General features: G+C 44.1%; 1 protein-coding gene and 1 long non-coding RNA gene across 3 annotated transcripts; one reads left to right on the forward strand and one right to left on the reverse strand.

The window, feature by feature from the left end:
* Positions 1-1,474: 1,474 nt before the first annotated feature.
* Positions 1,475-19,628, reverse strand: FBXW10B (F-box and WD repeat domain containing 10B). The gene is made up of 14 exons (XM_079965926.1): positions 18,933-19,628; positions 18,268-18,411; positions 16,547-16,753; positions 15,878-16,005; positions 15,476-15,595; positions 14,912-15,021; positions 14,097-14,300; positions 12,771-12,892; positions 11,312-11,460; positions 10,326-10,468; positions 8,642-8,800; positions 7,744-8,009; positions 4,426-4,560; positions 1,475-2,844 (listed from the first exon to the last, which is right to left on the reverse strand). The coding sequence occupies exons 1-14, from the start codon at positions 19,474-19,476 to the stop codon at positions 1,976-1,978; spliced, it is 3,300 nt and encodes a 1,099-aa protein (XP_079822052.1). The 5' UTR covers positions 19,477-19,628; the 3' UTR covers positions 1,475-1,975.
* Positions 2,796-14,340, forward strand: LOC307210417. 2 transcript variants are annotated; one of them, XR_013835977.1, is made up of 3 exons: positions 2,796-2,918; positions 5,014-5,111; positions 14,150-14,340. It is a non-coding gene; the product is annotated as an uncharacterized lncRNA (long non-coding RNA). The 2 variants fall into 2 exon arrangements; XR_013835978.1 differs by lacking the exon at positions 2,796-2,918 and adding an exon at positions 3,414-3,539.
* Positions 19,629-20,215: the final 587 nt, after the last annotated feature.

Consider the following 20,215-nt stretch of genomic DNA (forward strand, 5'->3'; position numbering starts at 1 on the left):
TTTGCACCCGGAGGTGCTTTCGAACTGCTAGGTTGGCAGGCGCTGGGACCGAGCAGCGGGAGCGCACCCCGCCGCAGGGATTCGAACCGCCGACCTTTCGATCGGCAAGCCCTAGGCGCTGAGGCTTTAGCCCACAGCGCCACCTGCGTCCCAATTGTCATGTCTACTCAGCTTCAAACACCAGTGGTGGGAAGGTGCTGGAAGCAAGCAGTAATGTGCACACAGCTTTAGGTTGCAATCTGCGAATCAGTCACATTGAACATGAGGGTACGTAGTAGAAATGACTAGGATAGCACTGTAATTTCAGAGTAAATCTGCAAAGGAACAGGCCAAAAGGCAGGTCATTTCAGCATGGCAAAAGCTGTTAAATGTGAACAGTTTGTAGGTTTGTGTCTCTGCTAGGAACCTCCATACCAAATATGGTATTTTATGTCAATAAGAAGAACTAAATACTGATAGTAACTCAGTGGCCAGAGTCAGGAAAAACTAGATGGTGGTTTAAACTATCTTTGCAAACATATGAGATGGTTAGCTGTTGCTAAAACTGCTAATAAACGGTAAAAAGAAGTCTAAAGGACAGAAAGACCAGCACCAACTCGACTGCAATTTCCATAGAAAATTACATTTATTCATTATATTTTCCCTTGGCCCCACCCCCAAAGCAGGACTAAGGACAAATTTATTTATTTTGTTTATTAATTTATCTGCAATATTAACACAAAGTCTGTAAACTGTCAGGATCTTTGGGTGGCTTACAATGTTCAAATTAAAACAACAGTAAAACCAACCACAAAATAATAATTTAATTTAAACAATTTAAACAACATTTCAGTTTCAGCTGGTCTCACCCAGTTAGATTTACAGCTATGGAATTAGTTATCCCCTTGTCTTCCCCCTTGTATAATTTGTGAACCACACAAAGCAGGTGTCAAAGGTGAATCAATGCCAAAACCACACCAGCATCAGGGACAAAATGGATCTGCTCAACTTCTTCCTGTGAAGGAGATGCTAAGCATACTCTCAGACCTGTCACTCTAAGGTATATTTTAGGCTTTCAGTGTTAGAGGAACAATATTGTCCTAGATACTTCGAAGTTTAATAAATAAACTTAATAAATATACAAAAAACACCAACGAATACAAGTAACATTTTAAAACACTAAATAAAAACCACACTAATAACTAAAAAGTTATCCCAAACTATTAGCTATCCCAGCATAAACTCAACATATTAACAATTTAGAATATTGTATAGTATTAGCAGTCTAATTTATTTCAACTAGTGAAGGCTGCAGAGAGAAAAAAATTGTCTTTAAGGCCCACTTAAACATGAAGTGGGGTAGAGACAGTCTGATATTGCGGGGAATTTAATATGCTGCTCCTTCTACCCTGTTTGGAAGGTGGGAACGAGACCCACATGAAAAGCAACAAGTAAGGAAACAAGTTCATTACAAAGCAGGTACCACTGTAAGAGCTGTTGTAGCCAGGTTTCTTTATTTTGTGAACATATATTAATTGATGGTGACTCTTGGACACCTGGAGGATGTCCTCAATAAGACTGCAAAGTTTAGAACATTTTCATTAAGATTTGGGCTATATGGTGAGCTTTGAGAAGTGTACACACAGTCTTAGAAACAAAGCTTACAAACAGAATCATTGTAGAGTCATGTTAATAAACCTTTCTCTAGAGACCAGGAGTATTTGTAAACTGCACTCACTGCAAACTGGAAAGACATTTCTTTGGGGAGTGAAGTAGCTTCCCCATCATATCCAGCCCACCCCACCTCCAGTGCAGCCCAGAGTCCCACCTTCTCAGCCATGTGAAAATCTGGATAATTCAATAGAGTTTGTTGGCATTTTCTGAAAGGTAGCTTCAAGCTGAGGGTAAAAATTCAGCCCAAAGCTCTCCAGTGCCAGCTGTTTGGTTTGTAGGCAGTTGTTTGGAAGGACTAGCAGGCTGCTTTGAAAAGCGAAGTTCAGATGAAAACATTCTCTCCAAGTTCAGGAGCTGCAACTTTGCCCTCCTTGTTGAAATCGTCGATGGGGAGACCTTTAATTTTCCTTAGCCAGGCATTTTTACACTCTTTTTCTCTGTTTGCTATAACCTTGGTCTTCTGTGCCTGATACTCATGCGCCTTAGCTTCTTCATACTCTTTCATCTGTTGGGTTGTCAGAAGCCGGAACCCAGAATTGAGCCGGTATGGGTTTGGCGTGTGGGTGAAGAAGAGTTTGGGTCGCCGTGGTATCATGTCTCTATCGGGTTGGGCAATCTTCATTCGAGGCACTTTGATGGATTCAACAGAGCTTGTAAAGTGACCAACGACATGCCCTATGGCAGGTGGAGATGGTATCTTTGCCTGGCGAGAAATCTTTCCACCTCTGGCCAAGTTGCTGCATGATTGGGAACGTGTAATTGTGGGGGCTGGGATGAAGGATTTCACCCTGCTTCCAAGCAAGGAGTTCTTCAAGCTTAACTGCAGCGTTTTGGTTTCATAAGGTGTGGAAATCCTTTCCATGCCGATCATGCAACGGGCAGCCTTCAGTCGTTTCAGCTGGGTTGATGGATCCATTTTCAGTTGCTCTGGACTTTGGGCAGCAGGGGTCTTTTTGGGCAAATTTTTCTGGAGAAAGGCAGGCCCCCAGGCATCTTTGATTTTCATATTGTATGCCATGTTGGCACTGACTTGGTCTGTCTGGTAGGCATGCTGCATTGTGCTAACAGTGAGAAGTATCTGGTCACCAGACAGGGGACCATGGAAACGCCTCTTTTTTATGTGCTTTATGAAAGCATCCTGGCCCGATGCAAAGTTGCTGGCTGAGGGCTTGTTTTCCTCTAACTCATCTCCTGTTTTCAAAAATAAAAGTGAGATGAGTGAAGATTAGCACCTGGGGGAAGGCAGGGCAGAACTTGGAGCACAGGTCTGGGCCCCTACTTGGTAGATCAGAAGACCCCCCAAATGAAGTCTTTTAAAAATCCATGGATTGAAAGAGGAGCCTATGGGGATCAGGAGCTCCACTGTCAGAAGAGCTAGAAGAAGAGTAGCTAGCTTCCTGCTGAATGCTTCCCCTCTCCTCTCTCTGTGAGACTGGGGGCTGTGGTTTGTGCAGGATGGGGGGGGGGCTGAATGACTGAATATGGGTAGGTGGGTAGGGGCCTGCAAAGCCTGATGAGTAGAGCAGGATGGGGAGAAGGCTTGGGTGTTTGTTTGAGGTGGGGAGGAATAAATCATGTTGGATGGCACTTTAGTTTTAAAGGCGAAAGTCCAAAGAGGGAAGGGATATGACTAGGAGGAAGGAGTGGTGCCAGATGATAAGCTTGTTGCTCAATGGCTCACAAAAATGGGGAGCTCACTCTGCACATTACCATGTAAAGGAGGGCCCGAACTCACCTAACTGCAGCACTGGGTTTACTGTGAGATGAATTCATTGTTGCTGATGATGTCAAAGTGGTTGCCATGGTGCGCCAAGACAAGCACAGTTCCAGGCAACTATTATGTCATGCAGGAGTGTGAGGTGGATGTTATGGAGACGAAGGGTAGAGTACGTGTTTGACATTTGTACGATCTAAAATGTATATTGGCTCTGTTTCTCTTTCTAATTTAACATCCCTTAACCTGCTGCTTTGTGGTGCTTTGTTTATCCCATTTCCCACCTGCGTCTTTGCTATTTCACTTTAACATGTAGTAAAGGATATTCCCATGCCCTGACCCACATTTTACTTTCCCCACCCTCACCTTCCGTCAGTCTGTTTTAAAATCTACATCCCCCCCTCCTGTTTTGCCAAGTCAATAGCAGGTTTTTTAATGGATCTCTGATGGACCATAGAGCGCTTAGTGGGGGGAAAAGATTTTTATTTGAACAAAATAGGCTTCTCGTGTAAAACCTCCCCAGATAATCTATGATCCACCTTCTTACACAAAGAAACAATCACAAAGAAGCAATCCCCACAATACCTTCACTCAGACAACCCACATATAGCACCAGATCACCAAATCCCTTGTTCTAGCCATGGGGGGGGGGAGGCGGCCTCAGGAACAGCAGCGTCCAGTCTGTGATGCAGCAATGTTGACTATGTTGCTCCGCACCCAGACTCTCTGCATCAAATGCCTCCACGGCCGCCACCTGTGGTGATTAGGGCTCCTCCCAGTCCCATAATCTGGGCAATCGAGCTGGAGCTGGGCCACCCTCAAGGGCAGGAGTGCTCCTGCAAGGACATGCGGCCTTCAAGGGATGGTTAATTGCGCAAGGCCAATCCTAAGCCTGCTCGATCCTTCTTTGGCGTTTCCACTACACCTCCCAAATCTACAATTTGCATACTGTTTATTTTGAGTATGCTAATCAGCTCTAGTGGCCTAAAGCTGGACTACAGGAACAAATGGCACCTTTAAATGCAGCTGCACATTTTCAGTACACCATAGTTCCTTACCTACTAGAGTTGTTACAGATTTTGAATGCGCAGCAAGAGAAAAGAGTCTAGTCTGCTCATCTGGCTTCATTTCCAGGGTTACTACATTTTCGCGCATCCTGGGAAGAGGTTCCTCCAACATTTGATAACGAAGAGCTAGAAAAGAAGGGAATAATTTCGGCTGCTGTCCAAAGCACACTTATTGTGAAGGAAGTCCTACTGAACGCAGTCAGACTTTCTTCCAAGTATATGAGAATATGGCTATATGGCTGCAATCTTCAAATGGCTTAGCTCCAGAGTTGTGTTTTGCGGATCAGTGGGACTGTGCATGCCAGTGAGCTTGGGCTTATCAGTTTTGTGTCAGCTACAAACATCCTGAACATATATGAGCAATGTATCACTTGATATCTGTTTCCTCTCTCCAGAAATTCTAGTTAATTGGAATATTGTGAAATTAGAAAAATGTGAAAAGTAGTCTGATAGGACTTCTTCACCAAAGGGATTATCTAACTACTGTGCAGTTGGTCTTGTATAATTCTTAAGAACTTATTAGAACACATTCAAAAGGAGTACTTCAGTAGAAACCCGTCTTACTCTTCATTATTCCAGAGAACCAAGATCAAACCCATCTTGCAAAACTACACAAAGATTTCCGATGAATATTCCTAGGAACCCAGAAATATCCAGCCTTTCTTTCTGTAATGGAGGTAGGTTTTATAATTTTTTAATGTTGCTTTTAATATATGTGTTATATGTTTATTGTTGTTAAGTTGCTTTGAGTATCTTGTATATGAAAAAAAGAAAAGTGACTTGTAAAGAAACTGGTAAAATGCGGACTTGACTATGCTACCACTCAGTGGATTTGTAACTGGCTGACTGACCGAACCCAAAGGGTGCTCATCAATGGTTCCTCTTCATCCTGGAGAAGAGTGACTAGTGGGGTGCCACAGGGTTCTGTCTTGGGCCCGGTCTTATTCAACATCTTTATCAACGACTTGGATGATGGACTCAAGGGCATCCTGATCAAATTTGCAGATGACACCAAACTGGGAGGGGTGGCTAACACCCCAGAGGACAGGATCACACTTCAAAACGACCTTGACAGATTAGAGAACTGGGCCAAAACAAACAAGATGAATTTTAATAGGGAGAAATGTAAAGTATTGCACTTGGGCAAAAAAAATGAGAGGCACAAATACAAGATGGGTGACACCTGGCTTGAGAGCAGTACATGTGAAAAGGATCTAGGAGTCTTGGTTGACCACAAACTTGACATGAGCCAACAGTGTGACGCGGCAGCTAAAAAAGCCAATGCAATTCTGGGCTGCATCAATAGGAGTATAGCATCTAGATCAAGGGAAGTAATAGTGCCACTGTATTCTGCTCTGGTCAGACCTCACCTGGAGTACTGTGTCCAGTTCTGGGCACCACAGTTCAAGAAGGACACTGACAAACTAGAACGTGTCCAGAGGAGGGCAACCAAAATGGTCAAAGGCCTGGAAACGATGCCTTATGAGGAACGGCTAAGGGAGCTGGGCATGTTTAGCCTGGAGAAGAGGAGGTTAAGGGGTGATATGATAGCCATGTTCAAATATATAAAAGGATGTCACATAGAGGAGGGAGAAAGGTTGTTTTCTGCTGCTCCAGAGAAGCGGACACGGAGCAATGGTTCCAAACTACAAGAAAGAAGATTCCACCTAAACATTAGGAAGAACTTCCTGACAGTAAGAGCTGTTTGACAGTGGAATTTGCTGCCAAGGAGTGTGGTGGAGTCTCCTTCCTTGGAGGTCTTTAAGCAGAGGCTTGACAACTATATGTCAGGAGTGCTCTGATGGTGTTTCCTGCTTGGCAGGGGGTTGGACTCAATGGCCCTTGTGGTCTCTTCCAACTCTATGATTCTATGATTCTAAGTTTAATCAATAATAACCTAGGAGAATGTCATCAAGCAGAATATGACGCCATCTGATGAAGGGAAGTTGGCCCTAGTTTGTCTATTTTCTAGTCTAAAAGCCACATTTCCTCATGGAGAACCTTTTAAGGGTCACGTGACAGTCTTGGGTGTGGCCCAAGTGGGTGAACAATGGATGTAACTTTTATCTTCCTACAGTAGCTGAGACACAAAAGGACTAGGTTTCTGCACGTGCATGTGCGCCCATGCACACACACACACACACACACACAGCCACGTGTCTCCATCCTTCAGGCAAGTAAGAGGTGTTATCTTATTGTAAGGATGCATTGCAGTCAGGGCTGGATTTGGACTCTGGGCATAAGGTCCCCCAATCCTGCTCACAAATCCATGATTATATTACATGAGTTTCGCTTTTTACCTATCCAAAAAACAGTATAAAGCAGGACATTGCAGATCGCTTGTGTATTAAAACCTACAGATAATTCATTCCATCTTCAAACAGCCACCAGTGACCTGAAATATCCCCGCACAGCCATCTGTTTTGCATATGTACCAAGAACTGGTTCATATGCTCAGATTTTGGTTGTGCTTGCTTTACCCTGCAGCAAACTGAGTGGGCAAAAGGAGTCTGATTACTCGGCATTTGCACAACTCAATGGCTGCATTGGGGTGTCATGCTAAAGCATAGTTTGATGAACAAGCTGGAGTGAGCCGCCGCAAGCCTCAGGTTTGAAAGGTCACCCATCTTCTCCGGTACAGCCATGAAGAGGCACTTGGAAGCTCTCACTTCTGCTTAGCCACAGCTTGTTGAGGTCTCCAAACCAATAAGCTTTGCTTAATGTCAATGTAGTTCAAAGCTAGCTTGTGTCAAATAAACCATCGCTAACATCAACCATGGTTTTGCAGTTGGGGCAAAACAAACAGGCTGTGGTTGAGCAAAACCTTCCAAACTCTTCCTTGTAGTCACATCAGAGTGGCAGGGGCAGTTGTGTGAGCCCAAGGCTCACTGCAGCTTGCTCACATAATCCTAAATGATGATATATCCTTCAACCTTAGGTCCCCGGATGTTGCTTGACAGCAGTTATAATCTCTAACCATTGGCTAAACTGGCTGCATATGATATGAGTTATAGTCCAACAACATTTGGAGTACAGATAGATTTTTCATTCCTCTTTGTGAGTGATAAAAGGAGGATCAGACCACCCTTTTACTGCATGTCAAATGCAACATAGATCAAATGTGATGCTTATCATCACAGGGTATTAGAATTTAAAGGAGAGATGACCAAGGCTGTATACAAGCCATCTAAACATCCTGGAAGAATTTGTAAAAGGATGAAGAAGTCCCTCTCTTCTTGACTCCTACCAACACTTGCAGGATTTCACCTGCCATTTAACTTAATACTTGATGGGCATCAGGAGCAGTACCTGGAGTAGAATTTCTGAAGTATTTCGTCGACTTCCGAATAATGTCATAGGAAAATACTGTTTTGGTGTTGTAAAGCTTCCATTTATTCCTGTGGGACCGTTTCTTCTGCCCAGAAAGTAAATGTGGCGGCATTATTTGCAACGCTTTGTCGTCAAATTTGCTCTTTTCTTTCCTTTTAGTTAGTTGTTCGGAAGCTAGTGTGTGGTCCCACACTACTTCCTCAAACTGGAACATAACCACACTGCCCAGTGCATTGACCAGTAGCCTAAAAGAAAGGCAAAGGTAGTGAGAAAACACCATGGCCAACTGTCAGAAAGTACCAAACGTGTAGTGCTGTAAACTGAGGAGTGAGGCATTATTAGAACCTTCAATCTGCAAGGAAGGAAAGGTGGTATGGATGTAGCTTATTGCCACACTGCCTTTTCCTGCAACTAGTGACATGATTTTATTTCTTTTCAAATGCAAATAGCGATCACATGGCGGGGTGGAAGACTGAGAATTATAGAATTGTAGCAAATGGGGGAGGAGAAATTTTAAACTCTCGTTCCCTTGGTGCAGTCCTAATAACAATTGCTCCTCTAAAGCTGTCATTTGCATGGGGATGGTTCCGTTGGTTTCATGTAGATGTTAAACAGCCATAGGGGATAACATCAAACCCCGAGGAACCCTGCACTGAAGACTCCACAGGGCTGAAGACCACTCCCCAAGCGTCACTCTCTAGAAACATCCATCCAAACAGGACCAGAACCACTGGAAAGCAGTGCCATCCACCAGAAATTCAGACAATCACTCCAGAAGCAATATAAGGCCCTTCACATGCCAGCCCACACATTTCCTCAGAAATGTATATGGCAACCTTTATTATTTAAGAACTGGGAAATAATGTCTGCAACCTACGTGTTTTCCACTATACAGAAGGACACCACGGGGTCACCTCTGCTATTGGCTCTCAAAACTCTCAGGCAGGTCCCTGTCAGGAAGTTGAATATGCGTATCTTCCCATCCGCACAGCCACTGATGACTCTGAGATAGAGAAATCCCAGGGACAGAACCTCCCTACAAACAAGGAAAGTTGTTGAAATACAGCACTTGCTCTTATGAGGACAACATTGAGACTGTAAGGGTGTCTTGGTGTAGAATGATGAATTAACACTCCTCAAAGTAAACAAATGGAGGATGTGTTTTACAAGGAATATTCATGACTGATGTGAAATTGGGGGGGATTATTACTAGTACAACTTTGTCTATTTGCACACACACGTAGAATGCACATAATGCAGTCAATGTTCATTAATTTGAATTAGTCTATTCTGAGTAGAACTTAGTGGAATACCACCCCTAGTTCCTACCCTTCCCTCATGTGTTACTCTGAGCAGAAAATATGTCAAGCAAGTGCTGTTTACTAGGAAAATGACAAATTGAGGTTTAAACAGGCTGCCACCTGAAGTGAAAAGTTACTGCTAGAACGCACCCGGATCAGCAGAGCGCTAAACGTAAGCAAACAAAATGTGAGCCAATTTACTTTTAGGCAGTTGAGGGAGAAAGAAAATCAACACTGTGTTGAAGGATTGTATGCTGACATAAGGGGCTGGGTGGAGAACCGCCTGAACCGAGAACTGGCATTGGCTCGAGTCCAGAAATGCTAGAGGCACCTTCTTCTATGTGCCAAGGCAGGCCAGCAGGAACCTGGGAGAAGTGAGACGAACTTAGAGAAGAGGACCACAGAGAGTACAGCAAGGGTAGGTGACTCTTCAGCTGTTGTTGGACTCATCAGCCCCAGCCAGCAAGATCACCATCCCTGGAGTACAGCCTAGTGAATGAAGAGGCACAACTTACTGCCTTTCTGGAGTAAAGTAGTCTGATGGGGATGGAAAGTGAAAAATGGCCACCATCTTTCAGAGGCCTGTAACCACATGCCAGTGTGGTGTAGTGGTTAAGAGCGGTAGACTCGTAATCTGGGGAACTGGGTTTGCGTCTCTGCTCCTCCACATGCAGCTGCTGGGTGACCTTGGGCTAGTCACACTTCTTTGAAGTCTCTCAGCCCCACTCACCTCACAGAGTGTTTATTTTGGGGAAGGAAGGGAAAGGAGAATGTTAGCCGCTTTGAGACACCTTCGGGTAGGGATAATGCGGGATATCAAATCCAAACTCTTCTCCTCCTCCTCCTTCTTCTTCTTTCTTGCTGTATCCTTTCATCATTACCAGTTCACAACACACACACTTTTGAGATGTGATATAGACTAAATATTAACTGAAGTGGTAAATCCCATGAACAGCTTTAACGTAGAGGACCTTTGAAGGTGGAGACAAGCCATTCATAGTAGAGTCATGCTAGGTTCTGTGGTCTTAGGTTTGCCATCTTGGAGGTGGGTGGGAGTTAAAAGAAAAGATAAACCTTGTATGGTTCAAAAGCAGAGAGCTATCTCATCTCGTACAGAAGGGATTTTGGCAATGGGGAAGATTCACAGTTCCAGTTAGCTTTGTCCTTTATAAAAACTACTCCAAACACATAAGGATCAAGAGTCATTGCTAAGGACATCACAAAGTCTGCAGCTTTTTGACTGCAATAAACAATACCTACATGGGGTGTCTGAAAGCCCCCAGGCATCTCTTGTGATTTCCGTGCATGCTCCATCCCAGGATATAGCCGTCATTGCTTCCTGTCACAAGATGCCACTCATCAAACGACAGGCATGTCACAGGGCCCAGATGCCCTTGTAAAGTCTGGGAAACGAAACAGATTTGTTTTTGCATGCTCTTTAGAGGCTTCCAGCAACCACAGGATTATGATGCCATTGTTTACTTTGTTGGTGGTAAAGATGTGACTAACCTCCACTGGCCGCCTGTTGCTGAATGCTAAGCATCTAACCTATCAGAAATGTCAGCTTTCTTACTGTAGCGGAAGAGGATCAAAATAACCCCTTTAAAAATAGTGGGGTGCAAGGAATCATCAGACTGATTAGGCTAATTTCAATCCCAGGAAAATTTGTAGAAAGCATAATTAAAACTTTACCTGTGATTAAACATATAGACGGACTAGCCCTGCTGAAGAAAGACCAGCAAGACTTTCTCACAGAGAAGGTTTGCCTCACCAAACATTCAGAATTCTATGAGTGTGTCACAGACATGATGTATTGCAATTAGCAACCACTTTTGGTGAAGTTGCGCACTAAATTCCTATTGCTGCCTAGAAAACCCCTGCTGCCGGTGGCAGTTCCCATATTTCACTCTGAATGAGTGGTCACTGTAAGCCAGTTCTCTTCTGATTGTTTGACGCTTGCCTGGGTTAGTCCCTTTGCTATCCCTGTGTTCATGAAATGCCAAAGAAGCTTGAAAGGTCTCGCTGACCTTTCTCTGTGTTCCCAAGGAAGATAGAGCCCCATTGTTTGCATACAAACTTTTGGCAAGAGCAGTAGAGAAGTATGGAGGGCCATGTTACCCTCCCGCCCACCCACCCTGGCCTGAGTTTCCCCACCACTGCTCTGACTCCACCTTAAATGTGTTGCTTGGTGCCACATACTGAGCTGACAGCATTTTCAGAGTCAGCCACTGCGTTTTAAATCTTACCTTTATCAGTATACATGTCTCAGCATGCCACACTTTCACTATGCCCTTATCGCAGGCACTCACGACATGTGTTTCATTCATCTTAGCAGCCCAAACAATAGCTTTGTGTGCGAAAGTCTTAATGCACTTTCCAGTTTCTATATCCCACACTGTGAAAAACAGAAAAAGATGCCGTTAATTCATTTTCAGCACAACCCTGAGCAGTCTCCTGGTGCCATTAAGCTGAAGTGATGAGTGCAGGATCTCAGAGACCTTGCCAAAGACACAGATAGGCTGGGAGATGGACAGTACTCTCTTGCAAAAAATCTCTAAAGGTGCCAGCATATTTAGCAGCAGCATCTGCTCCAAAGGGTCACTCAGTCCCCTTCTTCCTGATGACCAAGCAACCCCCAGCACTTGCTCTGGAAGCAGAAAAGAAGATCCCAATGAGGACTGAGCAGCCTTGGTGGCCTTCAGCCAAAATAGAATACTGTCTACTGGAGAGGAAGAAAGGAAAACGGTGTGCATGAACAGTCTTGCTTGACCCCTTGCAACTTATGGAGGAAGGCATGATTGGCACCTTGAACTGGAACACTCCTGTTAGATACAGTGGTACATTGATTCTCAAACTTAATCTGTTCTGGGAGTCAATTCGACTCCCAAAATGTTCAAAAACCAAGGTGCAGCTTCTGATTACTGTAGGAGTCTCCTGCACTCAAGCAGAAGCTGTGTCGGACAGTCAGCTTCTGAAAAACACTCGCAAACCAGAAAACTTACTTCTGGGTTTGCGGCATTCGGGAGCCGATTTGTTTGGCAACTAAGCCATTCAAGAACCAAGGTACGACTGTATTGAGGATGTACTGCAACACGTTGTTATTCTGCAATAAAAGGTAAAGGTAAAGGACCCCTGACACTTAAGTCCAGTCGAGTACGACTCTGGGGTTGCGGCGCTCATCTCACTTTATAGGCCGAGGCAGCTGGCGTTTGTCCGCAGACAGTTTTCCAGGTCATGTGGCCAGCATAACTAAGCCGCTTCTGGTGCAATGGAACACCGAAACCAGAGCAGCACACAGAAACGCCGTTTACCTTCCCACCAGAGTGGCACCTATTTATCTACTTGCATTTTTGGGCATGCTTTCAAACTGCTAGGTTGGCAGGAGCTGGGACCAAGCAACGGGAGCTCACCCCATCGCGGGGATTCGAACCGCCGACCTTCTGATCGGCAAGCCCAAGAGGCTAAGTGGTTTAGACCACAGTGCCAATAGGAGCCTTCTAATGACTACAGTTCACAGTTCCCAAGATTCTTTGGAGGAAACCATGTTTGTTTAAAGTGGTATGATTCTGCTTTAAAAGTATCTTGACGATGCGGTCATAGTTCTGCATTACAATTGTTTACCCTTTCATTCTGCAAAGTTTAAATTTAACTATAGTATGTAGATTTTCCCGTATTTCGCTGGGAGACAGGCAACGTTTTGCTCACATTTTGCTGTGCAGTCTTTGGATCCAGACACAAACTTGCTCTTGTACAAATCTAGGCAAGTGATGCTTCCGGTGTGGCCGTTAAAAATTTTCACACATGCCCCAGTGAGGATATTCCACATTCTAAAAGATACGGATCAAGAGGATGAGATGAGAAGAAACAAACACTGAAGTTGCATGTATGTTACCAGCTTAAAATACAGCTAGGCTGTTTCCCCCATCAATTTGGATCAAAGCTGGTTTAGGGGAAATTGCATCAAAATGCAGTATTTCTCAAGAAACAACAGAATAGATACGCATTGTGGCCAACATGGTGTATACACTGCTTCCAAACTAGCAGCGGAAGTGCATGAGATGCTGAGTAAACAGAAGAGTGTACACAGCCAGAATATAATGAGTTATTGAAATTTCAAGCATATCTAGATAGGGGTGCAACCAAACAAATGGGAATAACTATCTGGAAGCAATATGCTTTGCACGGTCTTTCTCTGTTTGGATTACGATACTGGGGTTAATGCTTCATTTCCCTTTTTCTACTATGCAACCTACTAAATTAGTATGGGGATTGGTAATATGTGGCAATGGCCAATCCAAGGTGAGATATGGTAGACATGTACATGAAAATTGCTTTAAGTTCTGACATTCCGTTCACCTATCTTCTTGTCTGATCTGTTGGTACCAGGTTTTATAGCTTCTCTAGTATATACTAAAGTTTAAATAGTTATGATACAGGTATGATATATTATGGAATACAATGTAACACATGGCACTATACTGTGTGTTTTTTTAATGCGCTTTCTGAGTTTCAATAAACAACGTTCAGAAGCTGACACTCCCTAAAGAACTGGAGCCACCAACAAATTAGTCAACCAACAATTTATTTGAAATTCTGCTGGTGAGTTGCAAGTGCATTGCTGTTTCATTTGCTGTTGTGTTCTGTAGTCTGTGGCTCTGTATTTCATTACTGTGTGAAGTGCCCTGGAATTGGAGAATGAAGGATGGTATATAAGAATAATTAAAAAAAAAATACAGTAGCTAATTCTGGAGCTTCCTGGCTCCAACCATCATTTGCTATGGCTCCACCCAGTGCTGGAATGTACCTCTGCACAGATTACCCCTGAGCTCTCATCCTTGTTGTGGGAATACATAACTTATTTTAGACTCAAGGAGCATAATAATACAATGTGAAGTATTTTTAAGCTCCACCAGCAACGAAGCACTCAAGGGACGTTGAATTAAATGGGCCGCAAGTACCCTTAACACCTTCCATATTTTGCCTTTCCCTCCCAAAATGCAATGTAAAGATGTTAGGATCAGCACAGCTCACCTGATGCTGAGATCATAGCTGCCACTCAGAAGCAATCCTTTCTGTTCATTGAGGTACACAGCCCGGATGCTACCAGCATGTCCCAGAAAGACAGGAGGGACATAGCGCATCTCATCCACATCCATCAAACGGACTTTCCGGTCCACAGAACCAGTGGCCATCAGCTTCCCACCACCATAGTGAATCACTCTGTTTGGATCCAAACTGAAGAGGTAGCGAAAGTTGAAGGGAGAACCTGGTTTTATTTGATAGACTTGTTTCTTTCATATCCTGCCTTTATTCCATGGTGGAATTCATCATGGCAGCTAATATAGTATTCCCAGGAGGTCCCCCATCCAAGCAGCAAGCAGATCCAGACCTGCTTAGCTTCATATGCCCTCACACCACATCCCTGTTTGTAGCAACAGATGCAACACTAACCAAACATTCATCCTTGCAGTCATTTTTACTATTTCTCAAAGTCTAAGCCAGGCCACCCACATCTGGTTTCCTCCAAGTGTTGTTGGCCTCTATGAATGAACTGAGCTGGACTACTTGCATGTATTATGGGAATGTACGTCCTACTTGTACCACTTGTGGCAATTTATTCAGAGGCAGGAAGCAGATAAAAGACACAGGGAGGTTTTCCTTAGCGTGCTGCTCCTGGGGGGAAAGCTATATGTGTTCACTATTTTGAAAATATCATCAGAGGTTCATGGGTTTACAAAATGCCCCATATGTTGTGGAACATTGGTTGTTGTGAGGCACATCTAGAGATTTTTGGGGGGAAGGAGGGTGGAATGAGGCAAAACACACTTCTTGCTGGGTGCACATACCTGTCTATTAGAATCCGGACATTATATCCACTGCAGAAGACATTCCGTTCTTCCAACTTGACAATGTCTACCTCTTGTCCATGATAAGCTTTGCGCAGGTATTCATTCTCCTTAAAGCAGAATGAGGAGCAATGATGGCTGGTTATATGAGAGAATGACAAACGAGGAAGTAGGTGGCCTTGTGCTTCAACTGGCAGAAATGGGCTTTGTCTCCACCACCACTTCCATCATTAGAAGCCCCCTCTACCCTGTATGGAGAGTGTGCTAGGGCAAGACAAGTACGCAGACTCCCACTGCAAGCTGGGCACACACATGGGCTATTATTCCTTTCTTTGGGAAAGAAGGAGCATAGCTTCAGGTTGACACAGCTTCACACTTCCATACCCTAGGCATGGTTTCTCTCTGTGGTTTCTCTCTCTCTCTCTCTCTCTCTCTCTCTCTCTCTCTCTCTCTCTCCAGAGAGATCAACCAATGGCAGAGATCTGAATAGGGTCCAAGAATTTCCCACCACCTACTCAAACCCAATCCAAGAAAATCCAGGAATGCAGAACACCCACAATGCACCTTTATGGTTACGATTAACTTGGCCTTGCTTCGGATGATGTCACCTTCAGAGTTTATGCGAGGAATGGCAACATTGACAATTTTGGCATAGTTGGAAATTGCTCCTTTAGGGCATGACCCCTGCAACAGAAAGAAGACAAAATCATTTAGTTAAATATGTCAACACTGAAATGTTAGAACAAAAAAGCCTGCAGTTGGTGCAAGATAAAGCTTGGCCTCTGCATGGGAGGGCAGGTCCATCCTTACTGACTGCACTCCACACACTATGACTGCAGATACGCAATACATTGAAAGCACATGATTTCCCCCAAAGAATCATGGGAACCGTAGTTTGCGCCTCAAAGAGCTACAATGCCCAGTACCCTTAACAAACCACAAGGGTTGAGGAGAATCCCATAGTACCTGCAGGAATGCAATCTCACTATGGAGAGCACGATTTGCTATCATATCCCTCTTGATTAGTTTGACCAGGAAGTCCCAGTGTGCACTCACGAGAGCACATCTGTTCAAGGATTTCATGTCCAGCATTCCTAGAGAATCACAAAGAGAAGCTTGTTGCTCTGTTGCTTCCTAAAAGCGAAGCATTAGAAAGCTGCTTCAGGGACTTATTAAGACATGCTGAAGCCCCTAAGCTTTTGTCAAACTTTGTCAAGTTTAAGAGGCCGGAAAACGTTAAAAAACAACAACAAAAAAAAACAGAAAAGGCAATGGGAATAGAAATAACGAAGTTTAATATCGGCATATATGGTGGTGGCACAGGTAAGGATATAACAAAAAACTAACCATCTAACTATGGACACCTTATAAAAATACAGCTATTTCTGCACAAATTAATGAACTCAATATGACAAATGTGTAGCCATTAAGTATATTGTTGTCATATCAGAGCAATATTGTATGTTTTAGAGTGCTTTCCCTGTTCTCCTTTTTAACCAATTATGTAAAATATTAAATTTAGTTTTTAAAAGAATGTATTTAGAGATTCCTCATAATCTGAAGCCCTTGAATGTAGCTTAATTTAGCTTGTGCATAAGTAAATCTGGCACTGTGAGGAAGGCAAGAGGTTCTTACGCAATATGAACTTGGACAAGTGGATGGGCAGACAGCGAATGAAGTCTTTGAACTTGTTGACCTTGAAGGGCTTTGTGGGATGGGTGGGTACAGGCTCCGCGACATTCAGTATGATAGAACTGCTGGCGGCTTCATCCATGTACTCTGACATTACTTCAGACATCTGATCTGACTCTTTGCTCCAAAGCCTTTGCAAACGTAGACGACCTGTCGAGTGGATGAGAAAACCAACCAAGGGAGTATTACAGAGTGGCCATAAAAAGAACGTGCAGGATAAGAAGCTTAAGTTACCCTCTATAGCCCCGCAGTGAACAAGCAGCCGGTGCATTTGAGCAATTGGACCTCCTCATACATATGTTATATATGGGCCATGGCTTTGTAGGTGACGTAGCCAATGTCTCATACAGTCCCACATCTCAAGAGGGACTATGTAGCACCAGATTTCCATTATGCCAACTGGGTAGTAGTTGCAATTATTTACAAACAAGATGCACCTCCTAGAGAAAACCCAGGAAGAATGAAAAGTCACGAATCAGCATAGAAGTGGTAGAGATGCTGCTTCACAGGCGGAAGGTCCCAGGCTCTATTCAGCATCTCCAAGTAGAGACCTTGGAAGAGACCCTGGTGTGAAATCATGGAGAGATGCTGCAAGTTGCTGGGAACAACACTGAGCTAAATAGACCAATGGTCTGTCTTGATTATCACTGATCTCATCAAAACATCCACTACTGTTATTCTGGCTGTTATCTATAATTACAACTGGTGGACTGGATTGCTAGAAGGGGAATTAGGTGGAATGAGAAGAAGAGCAGAGCAGGATGGCCCGCCAGAGCTACAGGGTGGTGCAGCTCAGGGGTATCAACAAGCCTTGACATAACTTGAGTGGGGAAGGCTGATCTCAACTTTCTGATTGAGAGTTTCCCAACCATGACCTTGGGATGGCCAGCACGGCCACAGAAGCTATGCTGGAGAGCCAAGACTGCCACCAGAGTTGAAATCGCAACGAGGCAGTTAAGTAATGCCATAGCATGTTTTGTTCAGGCTAACGGTGACATTGCCATCTGTTCCCCACCCACCTACCTGCTCCACACCTACCTGTGTGGACCTCTTTTGCTCCAGTGGAGTGGCACTGTTAGAGGCAGACATTGACATTTGGCTGGAAGACAAAGTCTAGTCTGTTGGATCAGCTGCAGAGGTTGATGGGGTTGGCAGCATGAGCTTTGTTGTACACTGTTCTTGTGATAGGGATGGCATTGGTTAGGGTAATTTGACAAAAGGGATATGTGAACATCTCCCAGCCCCACCACAAGTTTAACTTCTAGCCTAAGGAAGAACTCTGGAGAACTTGAAAGCTTGCTCACTATTTTGTGACATTTTGGCTGACCCAAAAATAACTATGGATTTTGCATATTAAAAGTGGCATATATATACAGTGGTACCTCTACTTATGGACGTGATGCATTCTGGGGTGCCATTCGTACCCCCAAAAGTCCATAAGTAGAGCGCCACTTCTGTGCGTGTGCGTGACATGATAGAGCACTCCTGCGCATGCGCAAAGCACACAGATCACTTATGCACAAAGTGGCGAACCTGGAAGTAAACACTTATGGGTTTGCTGTGTTCGTAACCAGAAAAAACGCAACGTGAACCTAACGCAACTAGAGGTATGACTGTATTAGGAATGGGAAATGGATGGATGGATAAACAGAATTAAATAATACCAAATAAGTCACTCTTCTCTGAAGCAACCCCCGAGGTAAAACCAGAGGTGCGAGATGTGAGGTGGCTCCGAACCTGGGAGATAGATTTCTCTTGCTTCTTAAGAGGAATCACATCCTTGCTTGTTTGATCTTCATCTGGCACAGCTGAAAAGATTTAAATAACACAGGAGATAGAAATAACGAAAAAACAAAACAGTAAGAGACAAACATTTCACAGGAAATGATTCTATATCTAGGTTCTTTGCTCATTGGTCTGCAACCAAAGGAAGAACAGTTACAAGCTACACTTAACGTGGTCCTCTCTGAAGTCAGGTATGGGGAAGTTATGGCCCTCCAGATGTTATTGGACTCCCACTCCCATCAGACCCACCCAGAGGTGATGGCAATTGAAGTCCAACCACATCTGGAGGTTCCCCACCACACCCACCTCTTCACATGAACTTCTGAATGTAACTAGATACTTGGGCAATGTAAGCTAGGACAGTTCATTCAGTTTCACTGGTTGACCACAAGCAACTAGGATGCTGGCTGCCCCACACATATCTATGCAATGAGGATTAGCACAACAGTAAAGGATACTGTCCATTTCCCCCTCCACACATTACTGGGATGTCTGGTTGAGAGTCAGAGATAGCACCTTCAGCTCCCTAATGCATTAGTATTACCTGTTTTGTTGTCCGCCGATTTGCAAGTGGCCTCATCTTGGCTCAAGAGGATGCTAACCAGGTTGGCAGCCATCAGCAACAACTGTGAGTCACACATCTGCAGCAGAAGCAGGAGGTAGTTTGCTTTGCTCCAGAAACTGGCATTTAAGAACCACTTCCAGAGGTCTTCCATGGCATGCTCCAGTTTCTTCGGATTAAGTGCCCGGTCCAAGGTGGAAGATGCTGCGAAGCTGGAGCTGACGCAGGAACGGCTGTAGGTGAAATCCTTGCTATTGGTGGACTGCAGGAGGTTCCAGGCATACTTCAAGAGGTCTTGGCTTTGGAACCGTCTTATGATCCCCTTCAAGAATTGCCCCTTAGAAATATGGCTGGCCCGCACAAACCACTCTCGGGTGGAGAGAGCCTTCCAGGACAAGATGCAGGATTTGCAATGATAGCAAACAGGCACCAAGTCTGTTTGCTTGTCACACCGCAGATCTGGAGAGTACTCTAGTTTATATTCCAGGAGCTGTGGAACCACTTCCACCACCGGGTGGGTCTTCATTGTATTAGCCTGTGTTACACACACACACACACACACACACACACACACTAACAGACACAAGGGCCACCAGCCAAAGGCAAGCAAGCAGCTTCCTAAGAGTCTCCCTCCATGACCCTAAATCTCTGTCTAGCAGCAACAGTTTTCTGTTTGTGGAACTCGTTATTTTTCAGAACTCCTAGGAGACACAGTTAGTACCATAATTCTCCTAGAACTTGCCAGGGCAAAACTGTCTGCAGCTAACATACCTTATAGATTCTAATAGATGGAGAGAGCTGCTTCTGTATCAAGATAGACACAGAAGGATCAAACATGGCTCCGGGTTCAGATTTTCCCCACAAAATATAGTTGTATTCCCCCCAATAAACCCACAACCTCCCAGAAATTCTGTCTACTTGTTTCCCTATGCATCTTGGCCTACATTTTCCATTTAACTCATTTAACAGCGAGTCTCTCTCCTAATAGACTTATCAGACTCGTTATAATTGAGCACACAGTCTTCTGTGCTGTTTTTGTCTCCATGAGGGAGCACTTTGAATTCACACAGAATCTCATCTCTCTCTGCTTTCAGTTTGGGGAATTCCTTTTGGCCCTCTTCCCAGTCTTCTTGGGATTTTACCATTCTAAAGGTGTTTGGCGTCATCTGACTTTAAATCATTTTTTGAATTATTTCGACAGCAATAATTGCAAAGGAGAGCTCTGGTACATCGCACTCTTGTTTACATCCCTTACACTGTGAAAT

The sequence above is a fragment of the Podarcis cretensis genome (assembly GCF_951804945.1).
Source record: "Podarcis cretensis genome assembly, chromosome: 2".
Lineage (NCBI taxonomy): Eukaryota > Metazoa > Chordata > Lepidosauria > Squamata > Lacertidae > Podarcis > Podarcis cretensis.

Excerpts from the sequence above, each read along its gene's own strand:
- FBXW10B (XM_079965926.1), bottom strand. The coding sequence starts at position 19,476 with ATGAAGACCCACCCGGTGGTGGAAGTGGTTCCACAGCTCCTGGAATAT. Across the intron at positions 14,301-14,911 it reads GTCCGGATTCTAATAGACAG|TTTGGATCCAAACAGAGTGA; the intron begins GTATGTGCACCC and ends CTACCTCTTCAG. Across the intron at positions 8,801-10,325 it reads GGGGCTTTCAGACACCCCAT|GGAGGTTCTGTCCCTGGGAT; the intron begins GTAGGTATTGTT and ends CCTTGTTTGTAG.